The sequence below is a fragment of the Prosopis cineraria genome, unplaced genomic scaffold (genome assembly GCF_029017545.1).
Source record: "Prosopis cineraria cultivar Desert tree isolate PC_DT_omini unplaced genomic scaffold, ASM2901754v1 PC6, whole genome shotgun sequence".
In the NCBI taxonomy this organism is placed as follows: Eukaryota; Viridiplantae; Streptophyta; class Magnoliopsida; order Fabales; family Fabaceae; genus Prosopis; species Prosopis cineraria.
Genome location: NW_026555337.1, coordinates 9,282,044 through 9,306,301, shown reverse-complemented (window position 1 = coordinate 9,306,301; position 24,258 = coordinate 9,282,044). Strand labels below are relative to the sequence as shown.

Genomic DNA, 24,258 nt, shown 5'->3' with positions numbered 1-24,258 from the left:
TTATTTAAAAATATAAGATTTTTTTATAGGTTGAATTTAAAGAGGTATCAAATATTATAACTTTATATTTTAATTATAATTATTAATTATTAATTATTACTGGGTGTCCCTAGTCAACCGGTCCTTTGACCTAATCCGAATCGAAAATCTCTACGCGGTCAGTCAAAAAAAAAAATCCCTATGCGGCGCGCCCCTCAGGCACTCGCAGTCCCTGCTTCTTCAGATTTGAAAACTTGACTGGACCTCGCTTCGTTTCCTGACGCCTATTCACGTTCTCGCTGCGCTCGCCATCAACATTCTCTGTGGTAGCCGCTTTTGTTCGCATTCTCCGTGCTCGTCGTTCGTGTTCAAGCTTCTCACCTCTCCTTGCACGTAGCCTCTACTTCGTGTGCTTCTGGTCTTCCATCGTTCTCAAGCTTCTCGTCTTCTATTGTGCTCGAGCTTCTACACTCTATTTTCTTCTCATCGTCCGTCGCGTGCTTCACTTATCTTTCGTTCGAGGACGAAAAGAGGAAGCTTGAAGAAGACTTTCCTCCGGCCACAATCCCACAGAGCCTCCAACGCTTCAAGGACGTCCTTCCAATCACTTTCCTCACCTCCCTCTGGCTGTGAGCGAATTCAGCAGCTTCCTCCTTGAACGGGGGCGGAGCGTTTTGAGCTTTCGCCATTCGTGCGATAGAAAAAGGCAATCGAAGCATATATTGGCGGTGGAGCTGCTACTCTTCTCAGTTCTCCCGCCAATTCCATCAAACCATCGGTTCTTTTTCCGTTCGTCCCATTGCCACGATGGCTTCTTCCGTCGAAGAGTTCGTGAACAGAGATATTCATCTAGAGTCAGACGACCTCGCTGTCATCCCCGTTGATCTTACTCCAAGCCCTAAACGCCATGAACATGGGTTTACTTTTTCCTCCTTTTATTTCATCGTGTTATCACCCTAACTCTAGTACTTTTTTCTGATTTATGCAATTGGTATTATCGAAATGTGGAGCTTGTGACACACTGCACTGCAGTAGTGGGATTTTCTTGCAATGGAGGGAATCTTTTTATTTACACGGGAAAGAACTATGTTTAGGGGTTTTGAAGTTGGATTGGTTGTTTTTATGTGTCGGAAACGTGTTCTCTGCCGAAGCTGAAATCAGATTGAGGGAATTAGAGATTTTTAAGATTTTAAGTTCAGATAAGTTAGCGGTGATTGGGATAGTGAGATGTGAATTAGGAAACCAGATATTAAATTAAATATACAAAGTTAAGAATGTAAAGTTGTGATGACATTGTACTTGATGATAAATAGCTTCATACTGATATCGAGTCTCATGCATGGGATAGGGAAGCTGAGGAACCAGGGATTGGAGACAGTATAAAAATCCATGGTCGGAAAAGGAAGTCCAAGGGGGTTGCTAACGATGACCCTATGGATAAAGAAGAGAAGCTTGTCAAAAGAATAATCTTATCATTGACGAAGCCTTCTTATGTTCTAGGACTGTGTCCTGACAAATTGAGGACAGAGAATCAGTGCAGATTGCGCGCTATATTGCAGAGACTCATCAAACAACAAAACTGGGTGGAAGCCAGTGGTGCCCTTAGTGTGTATCTGCAGGCAACGGTTAAAGAAAATTCACCCTTTGAGAATCAATTTAAGTTTGGGGTATGAGTTTATTTTTCCTCCCTTCTAAAGTTTTAATGTCTTTTAGATCTTTATTTTTGTTATATGTTCTAGAGGAATAGTTGTCTCCAGTTTTGCATGCCCATCATATATTAGCAATGAAACCATTTGTTTTGAACAAACTTTGTTCTGGTCTTCTGGCGTTGTTGTGGTAATTTTAAAATTTGGGATTGGGAAATAAGATTTTGGGTTCTGGGAAATTTCCCGGCCATTTTTTTTTTGTGTGTGAAAATCCCTCATGTAATCCTTTCTGCTGGAAAAGGAGGGGGAGAGAAGAGGAAAAGGGATGGCTAAATAATTTTCCTTTACCATGTTTAAATTTACTGCATCATAACCAAAAAAGATGAAATTGATAAGTGTGAATAGTGATGTATGTTTTGACACCTTTTTCTATTATTATATGCCGTATTATGATAATTTGATTTGTTGATATCTTAATATCTACTGGTTTATTTATCTCTTAAAATTTCTTGATCTAGGGAGCTTAAATTTATACACTGTTTAGTACCTTGGAAGACTTCTGAAGATTTTTGAAAGATTGGTGAAAAATCATCTATCCTCCATCCATCATAAAATACTCCCAAGCAAGGCATAGGTTCCAATGAAACATTTCCTTCCAGTCCTTTTCCTTCCATTACTGCCATCCAAAGATGCTTTACTGTTTTGGTGCAAACTTGATGTCTGGATGGAGAATTTTATATGCTATTGTGGGATGATGGGCTTTTGCCAACTATCAATCTAAACCTTAAGTTACTGTTTTGAAGGAAGGATTTTTTGTTCTTCGTTATTTTTGTCTGCGGAAATTCCTACCTAGACATGTTAACGTCTGGAGAAGAGGTTGGAATATTTAAAGATATATATTAAAGCTTACGTACCTACTTTAGAATTTAGTTTTTTTTTTTTTACCATAATGTTAACAAATTTTCAATAACTTATTTTGCTGTTGGGGTGCAATATATTCTAAAAATGTATGCTAACAAGATGGCATGCACATAAAAGTGCCAGACTCGGAAGTCTAACTTGCTGCAAAATGGACAATTTACATGTAGCTTTCTTATTCAGAAGGTTGTTAAAGTGGCTTAATATGTTTGTTACCCATTTAGTGCTCTCTTGATAATCATGCTACCATAGTATTATGTTGTGATTTATTTTTCTATGACTGATCCAGATTTAGATTCTCAATACCATGTTTTATGTTGTTACATCTCTAGGTTTTACTAGAGTTTCTCAAACATGCAGAAAACAATCCTATCAATCCTACAAGAATCAAGAACATCTATGATGTTTGGATGAGGAAGAATGGGTCAAGGAAGGATTGGCCAGTAGAGGTATAGTCCATATGTTACTTTTTCCTGAGTGCTGCAAAATGACTATCTTTTTTGTTGAATGTTTTCAATGTTGCTGGATTCTATCTGGTTTTGACTTATTCTTGATGCCTTGGTGGTGTAAACAATTATTATTTTAATGAGCGTATTATCGCAGTAAATTATGGGGAAATATGGATTGGGGCGAGAGTAGCTGTTAGGAAAGACACAATAAAGACCAAACAATAGTATGAATCATTGGAGTGTAGATCTTCTCGAGTGCACGTGCTTTCTTTTGGTGTATAGTGTATGTCCATTTTTTAGCCATAGTTGTTACTATCCCATTCATGAGGAGGAAACTTATCCTCTGGAGCCCATAATAGATAGGAAAGATTCCATGTTTTTTATCAATTCATGACTTCAGAGGAGGAGTATTATGTCTGCATTCATGACGTCAGGATGTTTGCCGAGACTTCAGTTATTAATATAAAGTTACTTGCGGAGCAGAACAGATTTGCAGTTCATTTGGAGTTCATATTTTTTTTAATTATGCAAGGCAACATGGAGGAAGCATACCAGGCTGTTCTGTGGTATGTATTTTTGTTCTTTAGTGCTTAATCCTTTTTTTCTTTTTAAATTTTTGGGGTTAATGTGTAATCATTTGCTTTTGCAAAGGAACATGAAGTAGGCATAAAGTATTGTTTCATAATCTAGTCTACTGGGTGTAAGCCATTCCCTTTTCTGTGGAAGGTTTTATGACATTCTTTGAAACAAATTGTCCACAATACATTTATAGGTTTTTAATAATTATCAATTTGTCTATTTTTACTCCCATTTATGACAAGTATGCCATTAGATATACATTGGTATTACACTCTTTAGTTTACAATAAACAAGTTTCCTTGGTTAGAGCCTTTCTTTCTTTAATTTTTCAACATAACTCTTAATAATCATATGCTATAGTGAGTAGTTGTGCATGCCCAAAATGAATGGCTTTTAGTGAGGTATAGAAGGAAAGTAAGGGCTTATTTCAGAAGCTATTTGACAGGAAATTGGAGGAGGGCCTTTTAGCATGCTTTTCTTGATTAGAGTCTTTCAAAACTCAGACCCGTGCTCTTGTGCTGCCTGCTTGGCATATTATATATAGTATTAACCAAACCATGGGGATGCTAGAATGGAAGGGTGAAATTTTAATTGGTAATAGCCCTTATTAAAAAACAAGAAAAAGAAGAAAGAATGGCTGTTTGTTTATTACTTCTCGTAGTTGGTAGTTTCTATGGCCAACAAACAAAATTGGAAATGTTCCTTTTTTGAGCGACTTCATTACTATATCTTTGTTGCCACTGCTATCTGGTGAATGATATATTAATGTCCTAGAATTCAGATTTCTTCTTTTCATTGTCAATGCAAGTGCTTCTTTAATGATGTGTTTCTCTTTGAAAATAGACCATCAAACTCAACTTTTTTGCTATTCCTCCTTTTTTTTAGCCTCAAACAAGAAAATGGGTCTGATCATGATCCTATGGCAAGTATGATCATGGGTTTGGTATTCTATGAGTTGTGGTATTCTGGTATTCCGAAAGAGTACCAATGGAGAGATTTAGACCAGACTGACTCCCCACGGACCTCATATATAGAGGGAGACAAATTCAGCAATCAACATGGACAATCAGAGTGGCATAATACAGTTGAAACACACATAGGAGAGGCTTTTTACAAATGCGACTCAAACTCATCCGTCTTTAACAATAAGAAAATATCTATGGATGCTGGCATTGACCAAGACACGAGTGTTCCTAAGGTGATCAATGATGACCCTCAAAAAGAAAAACCTCCTTCAAACTTCCAGCCTCAAGGTTTTTACATGGATTCTGAAGAAGATGCAGAAAATAGAGACTCTGGCTTAAATAATAGATTTCATATGCAAGATGCCTCTTCTTTATATGCTCTTGGTAAATTTTCAATTTCAATATATATTCCTTTCATCCATTTTCTCTTGACTTTTCCCTTTTTTGTTAGCTTGTTATATTTGTCTTCCAATATTTTTTATGCTACAAATTGTTTTAGGGGGCTTACCTTTGTTTGGTTAGGTCGTCATTTTATAGTGGTTTTCCTCCAATGGGGAGGAAAACCTATAGTTTTTCATGCGATAGGACAATGAAGAATTTGAAGGGCTAAAATGTACAGAATTCCATTAATTTGGAGTCATGTGCACATTACTCCTAATCTTCAGAACTACAATGGATCCTGTAAACTCAAGTTTGTGCACATAATTGCCATCAGTAAATATATTAATTTACTAAGGTAAGAGTGACAAGTCAGATTAAATGAACCCTTCTAAACTTTATTTTTTGTGCAAATAATGCTTTTTAATTTGGATTATGTGTAGATAAGTTCTGTAAATGTTAGGTCATGTAATTCTCTAACATGTCATTCTTCTGTTTGTGAAATAACAAATTAATTAGCAGGAGGGGGTTATTTTTTCATAATTCCAAGTATTAGGGGATCCTTTTTCAAGTTTTAAAGGACGAGGAGTTATTTTTATACAGCCTGAAGGTCAAAGATTCTATGCATTTTAGCCAATTTTAATTGAGGGCTTTATTAGTAAAGCTTATGATTTGCTGGCAATGTCTTGCTTTCAGCAGTAACATTACTAGGTCTGGGTGTTTTTTCAGCAGTTTTTTTTTTCCTTAAATGAAAATGGATCTGAGGCCCATGGAATGAAGATTCTTTACATTCAGGTTTATGATTCCTCTCGCATCATTGACTTGTGTATTGGAAACGTTGGGTGTCTGCGTACCATGTAACAGTAGAGATTGCAAAATTAGCATCACTGGACTTTTCTGTAGTCTGTGAATTTGATTGACCATGTAGTTAATGATAGAGTACAATGGCGTCGTGCAATCCATGTAGCTAACTCCACTTAATAGAATAAAGCTTGTTGTTATTGGGGAGATTTCTGGTTCTATCCTTGTTTGACTTTTCATACTGCTTCTGATTTGGGAATAGATAACAGAACAAAGAGAATGGGAGTTTACTGAAGTACAGTTTCAATGTCTCTGATGAGAAACTTAACTAAAATTTGTGTCTGAGTCTTTAATTTGTTTCATTGTATGGACGTGCTTCTTATGTTGGTTGTACGATTTTATTTTAACAAAAATTTCTTTACCCATTTTTGGCCGATCAAAACTTTTGACTGGAGAACAATCTATTTTCTGTTGGCAATGCTAGCAACATGGGCTAAGTTGCACTTGTATTCGTGTATTTGTATCTTGATTTTCTCCCTAATATTTTCCGAGTAAAAAGCCTGCTTTCTTCTTATTTTTTTTTTAATCTATGCAAACTTTTCTATCTTGAAAAAATTTACACCCCCCTCCCCCAAAAGAAGAAGGAGAAGATACAGATGGAAATTAGGGTCAATCATACTTTTACTTTATTTTATCAACCTCTGATAAGTCTGTTTCAATCGCATATTACTCAGCATATTCAGGTTAAGTGTGGTTACCCTTTGGTTCACCTCTGACTGCATTACTGATGTTCTTTTGCATTTTCTTAGAGGGACTTGATTCGGGGTTGTTACCCTTGCATTTACCTGACCACAACAGTTTGGAGAATTTCATTTTCATCCACAACAAACTGCTTAATGACTATTACAGAGAGGCAGTGAAGTATTTACAAATAGCTCTCGACTCAACTCCCACAGCACTAGCAGCATTACTACCGTTGATACAGGTAAAAAGCATCCATGATCATATGCATATACATGTTACATGAGTGTCGTAATGTTCTAATTGTATTTTGGTCAAAAAAAGTTCAAATTGTATGACCAGAGTTTCTGTATCTAACGTGATTTTGGATGCCAGCAGTCCTTTCACATTTTAATATGTCTTTATTTTGCCAGCTTTTGCTGATTGGAGGTCAAGTTGATGAGGCACTAAAAATACTTGAGAAGCAGTGCTGCACTTCTGCCTCTGCTCTTCCATTTAGGTATGTGCCTCCTAGATTATCAAATACATAGAATGGATGAATGTTATATCTTAAATGAAAATACCAGCAAGAGTAAAGCTTAAACTCACACCAAAATTCTGTGATTAACTTTGGCTAAACTCCCTTAGGAAAGGAATGCTTTATCAGACTATATATAGCATACTTCTATAGTTTATTTCTTTGCCGTGCTTAGGTTATTGCTTAATCATGCATGGCTAGAGTTGTTTTGCATAGCAGAATGGGTTAGTTTTTTTTTTTTTTTTATAATCACACTGAATTTGTGATGACAAGGCTGATGCGATGTATTATGAGTTCAGAGACTTGGGCTTTTCTCTAAAGTTGGCAGCAGAAGATGAAGTCATAGTGATAGTCATACATACTAATTATATGGTTGTTGAGAAATGCCTACCTTGTATGCCCCCAAGATATTTTTGCATGCCCTCATTTTTACACTGTCACTAATTTAAACATTCGTAGGTTGAAGGCTATCCTCTTGGAGCGGTTGAAATCAAACGATTCTCTCTTACTTGGACGCTGTTTTGGTGATGCATTAAAGAAGGACCAAACATGTTATGAATCATTAGCAAAGCTTGTGAAGATGCATCTAAATGGTACTTTGGTTTCTATAAATCATCATATTTATCTTTCCTATATACTTGATAAACCTTCATAATTTTCTATTTCATCCTTCCTTCTCTGTTACGTTACATATATAGATTTCTCTTGATATCTTGCAGGGAACTATGACGTTGAATCTCTAGTTGAGATGATTGCTCTACACTTGGATGCTACAGATTCTGATCACAACACATGGAAGGTGTTTGCTTCTTGTTTCTTTATATTATTTAGCAATGAAGAAGATTGTATGTCTTCATGCTTAAATGGTAGCAAAGATGAGCGCAAAGAACACCTTGGATCTCTCCCAAGCAGAACTCCAGCAATATTTACAACGAGGCCTTGGAGGGTCCGATGTAGGTGGTGGAAAAGAAGGCATTTTGGATCAAAGAATCTTGAATCAGAAATTCAAGCTGGTATTTCTTCTAATACCTTTAAATCACCGTTTCTCTGTTTAATAAATTGAGATTTCTATTAAGTTTATTATACGATGTAACATCACACAAATTTATTGATTGTATAAGATATGCTCTGATTTATTGTCTCTCATTTTATTGTGCTGCAGGTGATTTGCAGTTACTCACGTACAAAGCTGCATGTGCATCGTATATATATGGTCGAGAGATCCCTTATGTTGTGAAGTCTTATTCTCATTTAGAAAAACAAGATGAGAAGGATTTGTTAGGCTTTTTGGATAATCATAGTCACAACTCATATGGATTTTATAAAAAATTTTGACATAAAAGTGCATAGCAACATATATATATTTTTACAAATAGGTGTCTTCTTATTAGAAGTAATCTTATGTTTGGCATGATTGGGTGCCAAAAAATAAGTACCTCTTTTAATATGAATTTGAATTTTAATTCATAATGTTATAAAAAAAATTGTTTTGCTAGGCTCAACTATGTTAGTATATAGCAATATAATTTAATAAAAGTAATTAACATGATTCCTTAGGTTTGTTTTTTCCTTTTATTTTGATTTTTAGGTGTATTGTGGTTTGGTTTATTGATAATTTTACTTCTTAAAAAAAGCAATTAACAAGATGTATAATTTGACTTGAAAGTTGAAAAGAAACAATAGAATAGAAAAATAGACAAAAATAGGCAATAAAAGAACAAGCCTAAAACTTCTTTAATACCATTTATTGATTGCAGGAACATATTTTTCTTTAGCTTCATAATAAAATTTTTGAGAAAAATATAATTATCAATCTTTCTAGTTTTCTTGGTTTTTTTAATTCTTTGTAGTTTTTCAGTGTTTTAAGTATGTATAATTTCAACAAAATTGGATGATGTTTGTATTTAAGTTGTTATAATAACTGAAAATATTAAAAAACTATAAAAATTAAAAGTAAAATCTGACAAAATTATAAGAATTAATGATTGTGTTTCTTCTAAAATCTTCAAGGCAACGATGCAGAGAGGGAAAATGGTTTATTAGCATTTGGCAAAACAAACGGTTTGGAACAAAGCAAAGAATGTTGTCATAGAAGCTGAGTTCAAAGAAGAAAAGAAGACGACGGAGAAGCCAAGTCTAATGGGTTATCTTATTTGCTTTAGAATTTAGATATAAACAAATAGAATCTTTAAGGTTTTGATATGGTGGGGTCCCAATATACATTTTGGTCTGATCAAGCTAGATGACATCTGAAAAAAAGTGTTTTGATAAGATTAACGCGCGTGTAGGTATTTATGCATGCCCATCAACTTAAAAAAAAATGCAGACAACTTTTCGCTTTTTTTTTTTTTATACAACTTTTCGCTTATCTTATTACATATACCTACAATCTTATGTGCTATGTCTAATTGATAATGATGATAATTATCATCCAAGAACATTGAAATACACGCGCGCACGAGATACACGTATATTTTATAATTTATAATAATACCTAATATATATGTATATATATATTTAAAAAAAAAAGACCATCAAACGGCACTTGAAGCAAAAGATGCTGCAATGTGATAAGCAATTTGAGTTGTGACAGTGACGCGCTATTTCCAACATAAAGCACTGCAATAAGGTAACAAAGACCTTTGATTATTATTCATTCTAGTTGAGCTATTCTGGTTTCTTGAGATCGATTTCTCCTTGTTTGCTTTATAAACCGTAAAGAAATTAAAGTAAGAGTAAAATAAGATGTTTATTTAACAGACAAACAATTATTATTTAAAATGAAGATTTTTTTAATTTGAGGAGTTTACAGCATCAATTATCTCTTTTAGAATACTGAAGACAAATGATAAATCCATTTCAATTAAGTTGTTTCATACATAAGGATTATAATATAAACCCCAGCCACTTATTTGAGTAATAAGAGTTCTTACCACTTATGCCAATTCAAATTAATAATCTACAATAAATATTTTGTTAGTATCATTATCAACATTATTTTTTGAGGAAGTAGTTTCATGTTATATGAATCTTATATGAATTATCAGTTACAGTATATTTTTGGAAGTCTATACAATTGCGTGTGTACTGGTTTGATGATTAACAAACTCCTATTTCCCCAGTTGCTCACTTTATTGCATTTTCTCTCCAAGAATCTAACAATTTGGTTCATTTCTCCTTTTAAGCACATTTAGTTTGTGATCATGAGGCTGATCCATGACGTGTATTATGAGTAGAGAGACTTGGGAGCCCCCCGCAAAAAAAAAAAAAAAAAAAATAATTTTTGATAAGGATTGCAAATTTGCCAATGACTTTCTACACTATTCTTAAAAAAAAGAAAAGAAAAGAAAAGAAAAGAAAAGGCAGAATATTTCTTTATTCAATGCTAAATCAAAGTACAAGAATGTTTTATCCTTCCTTTAACCGTTGATGTGATTTGTGAGACTTCATTTTTTTACACCCTACATAGACAACTAAGAAAAGATAACATTGCACTAGTTTTGAAAAATTATGGATTACCTTGCTTGATCGTTTTTTTTTTCAAGAGTAAAAATACTTTTTCTACACTGTTCTAAAAAAGAAAAAGCGCTAGAATTAGAATATTTCCATATTCAATGTTAAATTAAAGTACAGGAATATTATATCCTTATTTTAACCGTTAATGTGAGTTGGGAGACCCTTTTTTTAACCCTACATTGATACTAAAAAAAAATAACGTTGCTCTGAATATGAAAAATTATAGGTTGACTTGGTCTACCATTTTGTTTAAGAATTCATGGTGATATACTTGTGGGGTAAAAATTATAATTTAACCCTAAAAATAAATAAACGACCAAAAATTAGTTGAGAAAGAAAATGGTCCCCATTTTACCGAAAATAATGGGCCCCCAAAAGGTAAGCCCAGTTTAAAGTTCAAAGTTTAAAGCATTAGAAAGCGCAAAAGAAAGTATCAGAAGAAGGAAAGAGACCACGAAAGCGCAAAGCGTTTCATGCTTCACGGAACTTCCAATACCAACCGCAGATATCAATTTCCGGAAGACCAAATTGAGACTATCTTCAACTCTCTCTCTCTCTCTCTCTCTCTCTCTCTCTACCCCCTTCCCGGTCCTTTTGAACTCTTATTCGTTTCTCTCTTGCTTCCTGGTTTGCGTGAGTTAGCTACTGTGTTTGCGTGGCCGATGCTTTTTGAGCTTCGCGTTTTGATCCGATTCTCAGACCCACTACCTTGCCTGGAAGCCTCCCCGATCCGACACGAATCATGGCGGCTTACAGAGCTGACGATGACTACGACTACCTCTTCAAAGTGGTCCTGATCGGAGACTCAGGCGTCGGCAAATCCAACCTCCTTTCTCGATTCACTCGAAACGAGTTCAACCTCGAGTCTAAGTCCACTATTGGGGTTGAATTCGCTACTCGGAGTGTAAGGGTTGACGACAAGATCGTTAAGGCCCAGATTTGGGACACCGCTGGACAAGAAAGGTTCTTCCCCTTTTCACTTCGTTTTATTTTGTACTGTGGGTCTATAGAATTTTAATTGCCAATGGCTTGATTACCAATTGAATGACTTAAATGGTAGTATCCTGAGTAGTGTTTGCTTTTTTATTTTACTCACCTCGCCACTGTAAAAGCCTTTTTTCTTTTCCTATTTCTCCAAATGATGTGTAAACGGTTACAGAAGTTAGACAAAGTATCAGGCTTTATGCAGAAAATGTGTGATACCACTTAGCTGGTTTGACTGAGCATTTGAATTTGATGAACTGGGGTGAAGTTTGTTTGAGTCCAATACATTTGCTCCCCCTACTTTAGCTTTGGCAATAGTTCAGCTAGATATTTATGGGACTATTATGGTGCATTACTGTTATGGATAAGACTACAAAACATTGGGTGGTGTGGAATTTTCTAGATTTGCTTCTGGAACATAAAATCGAGAGCCTTGAAACTCATATAAAATTAAAAATGTCAGTTCCATTTTAAGGTTTGAGACAGGCCTGGAATTCATTTTAGAGACGTAAGTGGATTCTTACTTTGGTTGAGGACTTGTATGCAAAGAAAAGACCTCATAATTGTGTGATCGTGACAATAGGAAGAGCAGAGGGGCATGTTATGGGAATATTGACAATATTTGGGTATCGCTATGCATATTCTTATTATCGTTTTCATCCTGCTGAATGCGGCTTAGCTAAAAGATACAATATCAATACTTGCAACTATCTTTGGCTTGTGTAAACAGGACTAGTTCTCCTGTTACAAGCTTTATTCATTCCATGTCATTGCATGGCCCAGCAATTAATCTAAGCACATTAATCTCGTTTGACTGCATGATTGGTTTCATGATAATTTTGTGCATGTTTTCATATTCTCATGGGCTTGAGAAAAATTGTAGACTTAGACTGCGTGAATTTATGTAATCTATGTATTCTTGAATTTATGTTATCTAGCTGATTATGAATGTATTTTTACTAATTTTTTAATAAACTTTTGTAGTGAGAAAATATATGCCTATTCCAGTGATCATATTTGAGAGTTTCACCAAAGCTTCTATGAAGTGCAGGTTTTTATACCGTACCTTTCATATGAAACTTACCTTGCCTTATTCCAGCCTTCCCAATAATCTTACTTACTATGATAAATAAATGCATACTTTGATGTGGTAGAGTACAAGGGAGTAGGAGACTGATGTAAGTGAAATCAGTTGTCATTATGCCATACATGTTGAGGGTTATTGAAAGTTGTTTGTTATTATGCCTACTTTCTGATGATCAGATCCCAAAATGCTGCAATGTTACTTTGAGACATATGAGGTATTCTGTTCTTTGAGAATTCCTTTAAGTCTAAGAAACATTACTTGATCATTATTGCTTTAGATATCGAGCAATCACAAGCGCATATTACCGAGGAGCTGTTGGTGCTTTACTTGTTTATGATGTCACCAGACATGTTACATTTGAAAATGTTGAGAGATGGTTGAAGGAGTTGAGAGACCACACAGATTCCAATATTGTAATAATGCTTGTTGGTAACAAAGCAGACCTGCGTCACCTGCGAGCGGTTTCAACTGAGGATGCCAAATCCTTCGCTGAAAAGGAAAACACTTTCTTTATGGAGACATCTGCCCTTGAATCTATGAATGTTGAGAATGCATTCACTGAAGTCTTAACCCAAATATATCAAGTGGTCAGTAGGAAAGCACTTGAAGCTGCGAATGACCCTATAGAATTGCCTAAAGGACAAACAATAAATATGGGGTCCAAGGATGATGTTTCTGCTGTTAAGAAAGTTGGCTGCTGCTCTGTCTAAAAATGGCTGGTTATCCCCGAGGCCAATCATGTTATCTGTTCGTTTGTTTCCCTCCAATTGCAAATTTTTTGCCTAGCTACTGGTGGACTTTTCGCTGAACCATTTTCTGTGTTTTTTATTTTTTGGTTCCTTAAGTGTGTGAGGTTGATAGGAGGTTTAACTGGAAAAAGTATTTCTACGCACACATTCCCCTTGTACTTGCTTTGTTTCTACTGTACTCGGTTGCACTAGTTTAGAAAGAATCTATGATTTAGTTGAATTTTGTAATTGACAACCACTCTTGTTTATGAAGGTGTATGATAGATTATTCAGTTTATTAATATGCCCTTCTTGATGACCAAGCTTGAGCAGCTTGAACTTTCTGGGCATGGGAGGGAGACATTTCTCTTTATATTTGCTAATGTTTATTGAAAGGTTTCCTTTGAGAGTTTAGAAGGCAATGCAGCTTCATTGGATCAAAGACGGAGCATTTATATAGACGCTCCTTTATACAGAATCTGCTTCTATCTGCTTGATGACATGGTATAACTAACATTGTCATTTTTCATTGCCAGAATAATATTTAAATGAACAAAATGGATGTAGTTAACGAAAAAAACTTGATATATTCTACCTTGTAATTAATTTTACCCCAAATGTAATTATTAACACGGAAGCATATTATAATTTTTATAGTAAATAAAGTAAAATACAATTTATAATAGGTATATTATTTATAAATAGTAAATGGTGTGGGTAATTTTTTTAGAAGGCAAGACTTAGGCACTAAATCTTATATATTTAATATATTTTTATCTAATTAAATTAAAACAAATAAATTTTGATGTGTTAATAATATTAATAACAAAAATTATTATAGACTAAATAATTTATAAATGGTGTGTGTGTGTGTGTGTTTGATTTAATTAAAAATAAGTATTTTAAACATGTAAGGTTAAATATATAATTTTTTTATATTAGAACCCAGCTAACTGCTGAAATAGCTTGTTATATGAAAAAGGTAATAATTTTATCGTACATTCATGAAAATTCTTGATAATCTTAACGTCGAATTGAACGGAAATGTTTTTTGCTATTTACCAACAACTGAAATGAATTAAACTGTGCTGAACCAATACTGATTACACTTGCAACATTATTTTTAAATTTTTTCTTATGAGACACCTAAAGTATCTCCAGCTAAATGTAAAGACTAAAGAATAAAGATCAACCTCTGGTAAACCCCCTTCCCTCTCTCTAAAGATACTCTCTCAAGAAAATGGAAGTAAAAAGTAGATTTTTTCCATTAAAATTTGCACTCTCCATAAAGGTTAGAATTTTTTTGGTATGTAGTTATACTTTACTGACAATAAAAAAGATCTCTTTTCAAATAGTGAAAGTAATGAGTAGACATCTTTCAATTAAATTACTACATATATAAAAATTGATATTCAAACCTCAAAATACTTGTTTTATGTGACAAGAACTCCCATTGCTCACCTAACTTTGAAGGCTAAAGCTAAATCCTCAATAACTGCTCAAAGGCCTTATTTTAAAGTTCTTAATGTGGATGGTGGATGCAGGTACAACAATAATAATCAGCATGATAAAAAATGAGATAAATTTTAAAAAGAATGACAAATAAATTTAAAAAAAAAAATCAATTAATTCAAATTAAATCTCACATACCACATTTTAAAAATTTACAAATTCCTCTATCAATTTTATAATTTTATTGTGATAAATTTATAACTTATTTTTTCAAATTTTAACATGATTACAAAATAAATAAATTTATTTTTCTTGTTAAACTTTAACACACAAACTAAAAATTCATCATAACAAAATTACAAAATTAAAAGTGAAATTTGTAAATTTTTAGAAATTAACACTTAAGATCTAAATGAATTAAGGTCCTGTCTATCACTTTCCCAAAATTTTAGCATCTATAGGTTCTACAATCAACGACTCTAGAAGGATGGTGATGCAGTAAAACACTATCAAGCCAAATGCTATAACGCAGAAAGAAAGAGAACATAAATTAAGATCAGAGACTATCATTAAGAGTAAAGACGTAAACTTCATTCTGAACATGGCCATGGGACTTCCAACCATGCTTTACCAGAATGAACAAAAAAAAAATGTCAAGGAATAATATAATTACCTGAAGTAGATACATCACACAACAAAGTCTGTACAATTTATAGATACAATGTCACTGGAGCCAACAAGTAAAAGAGTTGGGCAGCGTAACCATCTATATATGTGCAAGTACATATACAAAATTACACAACAAAATATGGACTCCGTCCAAAAATAAATTTGCCAAAAGGGATGATGGGCATTGCTAGAAGAAGAAAAAGAAGAGATTTTGCCTTCATTGGTTTCTATACTCCTTTGTCCTTTCCAGGAGTCAATGCTTCTGATTTGCATATGGGGCAGACATTTTTCACAAGAAGCCATTTCTTCAAGCAATCTGCATGATACTCATGACCGCATTGAAGAATTCCTACCTTCTGTCTGTTCTCATATTTATCCTGTGAAATTATATACACGTGTTTTAGTCACGGGCGAAAATGTTACATCTTTTCATGTTGAAGACACAAAAATCTGAACTAGTTTTCATATTCAAACGAATTAAACTCATACCTGGCATATTATGCATGAATCAGTTTCCTGATCCTCTGAAGTTTCTTCCTCTTCCGGGTTAATAGCAGTGGAGGTTGCATAAATTCTAGTTTTCATTAAAGCTGAAATAGATTGTTCTGATAAACCAGTGCTTACATTGCCAATTCGCTCGCCCAATGCAAGAAGCTCCTGTTGTCAAATTAAGCGTAAATTATGAAAAGGAAAAACCCACTAAGATCAGTATTTATAATAACAAGCTTTATGTTTGTCCACAATCCACATTAATAGGAAATACGCTAGTAGACTTTTGACTGCTTGCCTCATAAGACATATCCTCTATGTCCAAGCGCATGTCTCTGTGATGGTCAACCAATCCCACTTCATCCAGTATGGCAACATCCTGCATGCACAAACAATCAACATAGCCGACTCGTGAAAAGATGGTATAAAGACAAAATATAGAGTAAAAGAATATGAGCAAGAGAATATTACTACATCAACTTGGAGATAGCCCATAGGGTGAAGATTTCGATGCCCAATTGTTGTCTCATTCATGTATCCTCTATGAGGACGAACCTGGAGGCCTGCTGATGGCACAAGGCTAACATGCCTAGGACCCATCTCAAAACCATTCTGTGTAGGGATCAAAGCATTGCATAAAGGATTTGTTGGAATTCTATAAGAAGCTGCAGTTACTGGAGGTTGAAAAATGATATTGTGGCCCCTGAATCCTCTCATTGGCACTGCTGGATGATGATAATTATGGTGGTGGTTGACAGGAGGAAGAACAAACCTTAGGCCATTTATGTTACTAGCTGTATCGTGATATCTCTGCAAACCCATATTTGCATTCTCTAATGAACTTCCGTTAACATTAGGTGCTGGGAAGTATAAGAAGGAGTGTCAGAAAGACCAAACCCAGACTAGATTGCGTCTTCAAAGAAAATTTTGACATCATGCTTTGATGCTTCACTTTATGATTTTGCAGTATAACTCTAAAATAATACACCGTCGACAACAAGACATTCCAAAATAGTTTCAATTTTCATCAGAAACTTCATACTTCTTAGATGTAATAAATAACAACTTAGTAACTGAGGCTCCAAGTAAAAATGGTCATAAGGCTCCAGAGGAGAAATGGAAAACTGAAAAGAGCAAGAGCACTAGCATCTTTACCTTGCATATAAGGCATTGGAAGAGACTGATTCCAAGTTGTAGGATGCCCATCACTGTGACAATTATTTAACTGTTGATCCAACCAAGGAGGAGCAACTGGCTGGAAGGGTGCCCTAAATAATTACCTTGAATGAAATGGCTATGTTCATGTACCATAACAGACTCGCCCGACCTCCTCCACAAACTACCATTGGACCCTAATTCCATGGGTGAAGGGATGCTATTTCCTCGGAATTGAGGCAGGGGCAAGGAAGCAGCATCCATCATAGTAATCCCATCAGAGTGCCTTGCATTTGGGGGAACAACTGATGAACTAGCTGAAGCATCAAAATGTGGAAAATTTCCTCTAACAGTTTCTGTATTTTTTCTTTTGAAAGAAGCTCTGACGTCATCTGCATAACTGCTGCTCCTTCCAAAATTATCTGAAGAAACTCCAGACACAGCAAATGTGCTTGATGCTGGCAACTGATCATAGGCTCCATGACTAGTAGGGAGAGGTAATACACCAGTACTAGAAGGATTCATGCCAGAATAACGCAAGTTGGTCATGGCTGCAACACCCATATCAAGATTGTGTTGATTTAGAATGCCATTGTATTGTGTCCCTCTATACATTACGGTATTGTCATAGACATCTGGTAAATAGCGGGAATCAAGATTTCTTGCGTTCCCTGAAGCTGTTGCCATTGTGTGGATATTTGGCTGCAAAATGTTGGCACTGCTTGCAAGGATAGAAGGTTCTGAATTAGAATTCCCATGCCTTTGTCGATCCATATCTGAATCAGTCATCTCATCTATGCTGTCAAAATGTGCTGATTTCCGTTTTACAAGGTGAAGAAAACCAATCAGACTAAAAAATGCAATTAAAAACCAAATAGACAAATATTGCAACTATAAACTATGCTGCATCACACTTCCCTAGCCCTCTTTCTTTTCTTTTTAAGAAAACTACACCAACTCACATCAAGAAAGACTGTGTGTAGTCATATGAGAACAAACAAGTGAAGGAATCAAAAAAGAAGCAGTGAAATGGAAGAACTCCCTCCCACATTCTTAAATCTCAACAACAGAAAAGGTGTCAAGCACACAAAAATAACGTTGAGTCAATGTCCCCATTATCTTGGCCTTATGTCTTATCTTTCAGTAACTGCAGATCAGTTACAGTCAAAGGCTACCTAGTAACTCAGGAAGATATCTTGGCCCATTTAACTCATAAAATCAGAAATTTGACATAATACTACCAGTCCATCCAAAGGGATTACTTATTTAAATAAAGAGGAGGTAAAAGGAAGATGACAAAGGAAAACAGAGAACTAGAGAATCTGAAGATGTAAAACACAAGGCCAATTGTCTAAAGATTAAAATTAATAATTAATTGAATCAAAAAAAAAATCCATACATAATACAGAACTATTAGAGAGGTAAAATGGCATATGATTAATTATGATCCCTTATCATTTATGGAATACTTAAACACATTACCCGCATGCAAATTATGCATCACGTGAAAGGCCTTGTGCTTTTGTAATATTTCTGAAAGCCTCCCTCATCTTTCTTTAGTACAAACTGACAGACTACAAGAAGTTTGATTAAACCAACAGTCAAAGTGTTCAATACTCTTTCAATATGATCAAATCCCACATTGACCCATGAGAAGACTGAAAATTTGGGCGATCCCAAGAGCAAATCAAACAACAACTTTAATGTCGAACTTTCATAAATTTTAACTTTAATGTCGAACTTTCATAAATTTTAAGACTAAGCAACTAAACATTTATCTAAAGACAAAAAAAAAATTATACCTTTACAGCTGGTTAGTTGATCCATAAAACTAGGGGGGGACTGTGGCTTTTATAAGCCAAACACAAAGTAAATTCAATGAAGCTAAAAACAGATAGATAAATAAAATAAAATAAAGAAAGAACGACAGTAAAGGAAAAGGGAAAGAGCTGTATTTAAGGGTATCTGCACAACCATGCAACATTTTGTCGAACACATAAGCAGGTTAATCCGGTGCTAATCACGATGCTAAGTGCCTCATCTGATATTTTATTCATCCAACAGTAGCAAAGGAACTTTTATATTCATTTTTCTGTTTTCTTATATTTCTACAACTAATGGGTCACTTAAATTATATATGACCATATTGTTATCAACCACTAGACAAAAATTTCTTTCATACAAATTTGATGGCAAAAAAAAAAGGTCATTGAGTCATTTGGCACCCAAAAAAAAATTCAGCCGGCGTATTTAAGGATAGAAACTACATTGGCAATGCAAAGAAAAAAAATAGCACAAGTATATAAAATATTAGATCCTGTAAGATTCTTAACACTTCATTGAAAAGATGAAGCTTCATCATTCAGAAGATCTCAAGTTTGGGCAAGCATAATTACACTATAATCATACACTAAATAAGGCTGTATAAGCATTCCAAAAAAAACATAAGCAAAAATTTCCTCCTTGTTTTGGTAGTCAAGCCTCAAAATTTTCCAAAATATATACAAAACATGCATATTTCAAAGTTTGAGATAAACAAAAAATAATAACTGAAATATTCAAAGATGTGAAGCTTAACTATGGGAATGAGTTTCAGAATCCTCGTGATTTATTGAGCATGCAGACAAATATTAAAGCAAAGTGTAAATGAAAATACCCTTTTTCTTTCATAATTTGTTAACAAACAAAAAAACACCCCCCATATCATCCCAAGTTAATCAACCACAAAAACAATACAAGAACATATCAAAACTTTACCTCGCTATCATGAAAAGGTCGCAACTTCCAAGTTTTAGAGATCAATTTAACTAAGAACGAACCCGGAACCAAATCTAATAAAATTTTAAAAAGATAAAACAAAAGTCATTAATGGGTCGAATATGAAATTAACATCATTGACCAGGGGGAAAAAATAAATTCACATCGCATATAGTTGATATCCTCGAGAACAGCGAATGCAAGTTCTGTTCTTTCACGGGACAAGCAAAATAACAGGTTTTTAACCCTAGATAGCCCGAAAAGGTCAAAATTTTGCAAGGAAAAAACTTGAAATCCGATGTAAAAATCATGTACCGGAGAAAGATATCGACGGAGGCGATGAATGATCAGAGCAAATTATCGAAGGATCCGAGGTAAAAATATCACCCAGAAAGAGAGAGCGGAAGCACAGAGAGGATCGTGAGAATAAATCTCTATCTGTACTTTATTATTTTTTTATGTACGGTTCGCATTCTGTTTGATATTATTTTACCGTTTTCTCAGCAAAATAAGTTTTTTTAAATTATTACCGTTATTACAAAAACCATTGTTTACAAAATTTATCGCGTTTAATATTGGTAAGAAATATTATGCGATAATATTAATTAAGAACGAAAATTCTTTAAATGATTGGAAATGTGATAAAAAATAGGAATGTAAGAGATGTACGCATTATTAATCTGTCGGTTTTATTTGTTTTTCATTATTTTATTCTATTTTTATAAATGGGAAATAAATAATGAATGTCTTGATACAAATAAAGAATTGTCTTTTACTCTTAGTTGGCGCAAACGATTAAATATTCAGAAGATAACCCTTACGTCAACTCGAGACATTTTACATTAAAAAGGTAATACTTACCAAGTCATACCAAAAATATATATATATATATATATATTGCTTAAGCAATTGTGATTAAGTAAAACTTTTTGTCGCTTAGTAACTAAGCTGAAATAAAACTTTCTCAATAATTAGTGATTCCCTTCTATCTAACTTAAAAAAAAAAAATGTAAGAACCTGGAAGCCTGATTCTCAAAAAAGAACTTGAAAAGTAATTTCTCAAATAAAATCTTAAAGAGTTGTATGTTTCGAAGGTTTTGTGCTAATATTTCAAAATATATCTAAACCAAAAATAAGGGTATTCGTGTTTTTAACATTGAAAGTTCGATATTTATTCAGAAAATTAATTTCAGCTTCCCAAAAAGCATAATATTAAACAAGTAAGTTGTCATGAATTTCCTAAAAGGTTCATTTTATAAAAGGTATATTTCACGAAAATTTGAAATTTTAGGAATTGTGATTAGTTAAACCAAGCGGCTTCTTAAAAAAAAAAAAAAATCAGCAACACGATGTATCCATAATAAAAGCTATTAAAAATGGAAATACAGTCTCATTTTACATATGAGATTAAAATAGTCATCATTTGGTGGCCAAAAAAGTCATCAGTATAAAACAATGGTAACATGAATATAAAACACATAATTCATAAATTAAATGGTTAGTCTTTTACATTGCATGGAACTTTGTAAATAAACTTGTAAATATTTTGTTATTATTCACGTGTTTCTTCATGTTAGAGACAGATGATACATTGTCAGGACTTTATTTATTTGTTAGTTGCAATTATCTAAGATAGATATTTGGATGTTTACAACTCATATTTCATAATTTGCAAGGAAACTCTCATCATTTATTTTTATTGGTGTAATTTAAAGACATTTTTACCTGTACAAGTTTTATCTTCTTCAGCTAAAGACTTTGGTCATTTTCTACAGTTCTCTCAACTAATGGCATTTAAATATGCTTAAATTTTCTACCATGGGCCCTTTGTGTCATTTTCCCTTGTTTTCTTAGTCAAGATGGGCCCGTGGCAGGCAATCTATTTACAAACCCATCAGGGGTTCACGCTAATCAATTTGACTTCGTTTTAATAGGATTTAAATTATTTTAAATTGATATATGTGAATTTATGTGGAGTTTTCTTTTTTAATATTTTTTGTCATTCTATTATTTTTTATAAAATATAAAATATTCACTTTCTCTTTTCAAAAGACAAATTTCACAGAAATTTACTGATTTTAACTTTAGAAAATTTAAATAAGCTTTAACAATGTAGTCCAAGTTCATGATAACTTAAGAAATAATTATGCGAAGGAAGAATGACGAATAAATTTTCATAAAATAAGAAAATAATAATTTGATCATGTGAAATGGAAATAATGATCGTGAGGTAAAATTGCCCTGTTAGGATAAAATTGGATTAATAGTTGACTATAAAACTAGGCAAATGAGCTCAACCCAATGGGCCAACCCCGTTAACCTGCAATTTTTTGTGGGTTGGTTTGGCAAAATAATCTCATTTTAGAAAATGAGTTAAGTTGGCCTAAACCATGAAAGTTTGTGTGCTAATCGGGCTAGTTTGCTTTTTTTATAAAAAAAAATTGTCAATGCATGAGATTGCTTTAGCATGGATTAAGCCTCCTAACTTTGTTTTTTTTTGGACCATTTGATCTAAATCAATTCTATAAGTTGAATTAATTATTTTCATCTAATTAATTATTATGAACATGATTCAAAGCTAGCTGCTGAATTTCTTAACTCCAAATTTGCCAACCCTAAGTGTGAAATATAAAAATAATTAAGATCAAGCAAATATGTGTATAGATATAGCTAATTGCCTAACTCTTAGTTAAGATTAATAAATGAATGAGTCAAAAAGAATTGTTGAGCTTATTTTATATAATATAAAAATAATCCTAGCTAATTAGCTAAGAACACGTACAGATTCAGACTCAAGGAATAATTATTGTCTAAATAATTGAAATAATAATTAGAGTAATAAGAATGAGGTAGATTAAGTATTTTGGAAAGAATCAAAAAACTACATTTATATCATTATTCTTTAACTGGACTGAGTGTCTATGAGTGAGAGGGTAATTTAAGGATAGCTTGTAAATTTATTGTATTTTAATGAAATAAAAAACAAAACACACACATTTTAGTTTACATTAAAATAAAGAATGAAGATCAAAATAAAAAAGAAAGAGTTATTAGAATACGTAAATATGTATATAAATTTTAGATTTTTTTAAAAAATATTTGTATGTGTTTTGTGTAACAATCCTTCCTCACTTTTTTGGGGGTCTTTTGGACTGAGCTCCAACATTCCTTATGGAGCCTAAGCTAACTTAGGTTAGTACTTGAGTTATTTCTCATTCCATTAAAGAGATCTTTTAGAGCCTTCCCAAACTCAAATCTCCAACCTTTACCACCTTAAGAAAGTTGAGACTAAGTTTAATACTATTAAGTCACTTGGGCTGGCCTATAGGCTAACCCATAACCCATTTGCACAATGCTAGTTGATCGTTAACCTTCCTTTGACTAATAGGTGTCACTATTATAGAATAAGCCAAGGCAAAGAGAGGAAGGCGTCGGGGGCAACGACGTGGTGGCGGATAAATAATGAGCAAGGCAGGCAGCAGGCAAGGGTAAGGTTGTGTTGGAGCTCAAGCATCTTGGTTTGGAGAAGAGAAATGGCACTAATACATCTATATACAAGGTCCTTAAGGCAAGTATCAGCCTCATAGGTGAGGCAATTCATGATGGCCTTACATTGGTTCTCAAAGACCTTGGAGAGGATCTTGCTAACATTACTGGTGTCAAAGAGCTTGGTGAACTTCTTAATCTCATCGAAGCATAAGTAGGGATAAAGATGTAGGTGGAGGCACAACAACACTTAAGGAGCTTGCATGTAGTATAAAAAGAACTAGAACAGAGGAGAGGACAAGGAGTGAAAGAGAGATGAAAGAGCTTGAAAGAGGGATGAGGAAGGAGAGAGAGACAAGCGAGCTTAAGATAGGGATGGAGAAAGGAGAGAGAGATGAGAGAGCTTGAGGGAAGATAGACGAGGGAGGGAGAGATGAGAGGAGGATGAAGATCAATAATGCAAATGAGGGAGGAGAGGACATGTGTCAAGCATATGCTTTTGATGGTCAAACGTGAGTCAATGTTAACGGAAGGGCAAAATCACACCATTTTTAAATGTTTCAGAGCAATATTGCTCTAAACAAAAGTTTAGAATACCCAGGGCCCTCATAAAAAGTTTTAAGGAATTTTTTGCCCTTTAACTCTTGTTAGTCAACACCATACATTATAAACTATTGCCTGATTAACATCCTAAATCCTAAACTTTAAAACTGCTAGCAAATTACCCTTTGTTTATATATAAAATGTTGACTATTATGCAGACAAAATTAGTATCAATGTGGTTCATCGTGATGAATGAATCGTTGGCCACAGTAAACGACCTATAATTTTATAAAATAACATTTTTATCCCTTGTTTATAATGTTTTTCAAATGATTGGTATATCATACTTTCGTATATTCTATAACTCTAATTTAGTCTTATTTTGAATAATATTTATTTATTTAATGATAAAAACTTGG

At 33.9% G+C, this 24,258-nt stretch overlaps 3 protein-coding genes across 13 annotated transcripts; 2 read left to right on the top strand and 1 right to left on the bottom strand.

Moving 5' to 3' along the window:
- The first annotated feature begins 204 nt into the window (after positions 1–204).
- Positions 205–8,346, top strand: LOC129313375 (uncharacterized). Its single transcript, XM_054956407.1, has 10 exons — positions 205–896; positions 1,328–1,646; positions 2,876–2,992; positions 3,476–3,558; positions 4,457–4,920; positions 6,525–6,700; positions 6,870–6,955; positions 7,433–7,566; positions 7,693–7,986; positions 8,136–8,346. Exons 1-10 carry the CDS (start codon positions 787–789, stop codon positions 8,306–8,308), a joined length of 1,956 nt encoding a protein of 651 aa, XP_054812382.1. The 5' UTR covers positions 205–786; the 3' UTR covers positions 8,309–8,346.
- A 2,621-nt stretch (positions 8,347–10,967) lies between these two features.
- LOC129313462 (ras-related protein RABA1f-like) lies at positions 10,968–13,590 on the top strand. The gene is made up of 2 exons (XM_054956600.1): positions 10,968–11,452; positions 12,838–13,590. The coding sequence occupies exons 1-2, from the start codon at positions 11,232–11,234 to the stop codon at positions 13,268–13,270; spliced, it is 654 nt and encodes a 217-aa protein (XP_054812575.1). The 5' UTR covers positions 10,968–11,231; the 3' UTR covers positions 13,271–13,590.
- Positions 13,591–15,286: 1,696 nt separating this feature from the next.
- Positions 15,287–20,260, bottom strand: LOC129313489 (probable E3 ubiquitin-protein ligase ZFP1). Of its 11 annotated transcripts, none has more exons than XM_054956660.1 (8): positions 20,126–20,259; positions 19,811–19,884; positions 18,536–18,627; positions 17,054–17,865; positions 16,373–16,758; positions 16,197–16,277; positions 15,899–16,066; positions 15,287–15,786 (listed from the first exon to the last, which is right to left on the bottom strand). In XM_054956660.1, exons 4-8 carry the CDS (start codon positions 17,067–17,069, stop codon positions 15,637–15,639), a joined length of 801 nt encoding a protein of 266 aa, XP_054812635.1. In that variant the 5' UTR covers positions 17,070–17,865; positions 18,536–18,627; positions 19,811–19,884; positions 20,126–20,259; the 3' UTR covers positions 15,287–15,636. The 11 variants fall into 11 exon arrangements, with proteins under 11 accessions (XP_054812635.1, XP_054812626.1, XP_054812630.1 ...); XM_054956651.1 differs by having other exon boundaries at positions 16,370–16,758; positions 20,126–20,258; XM_054956655.1 differs by lacking the exon at positions 18,536–18,627 and having other exon boundaries at positions 16,370–16,758; positions 20,126–20,258.
- Between the last annotated feature and the right edge of the window lie 3,998 nt (positions 20,261–24,258).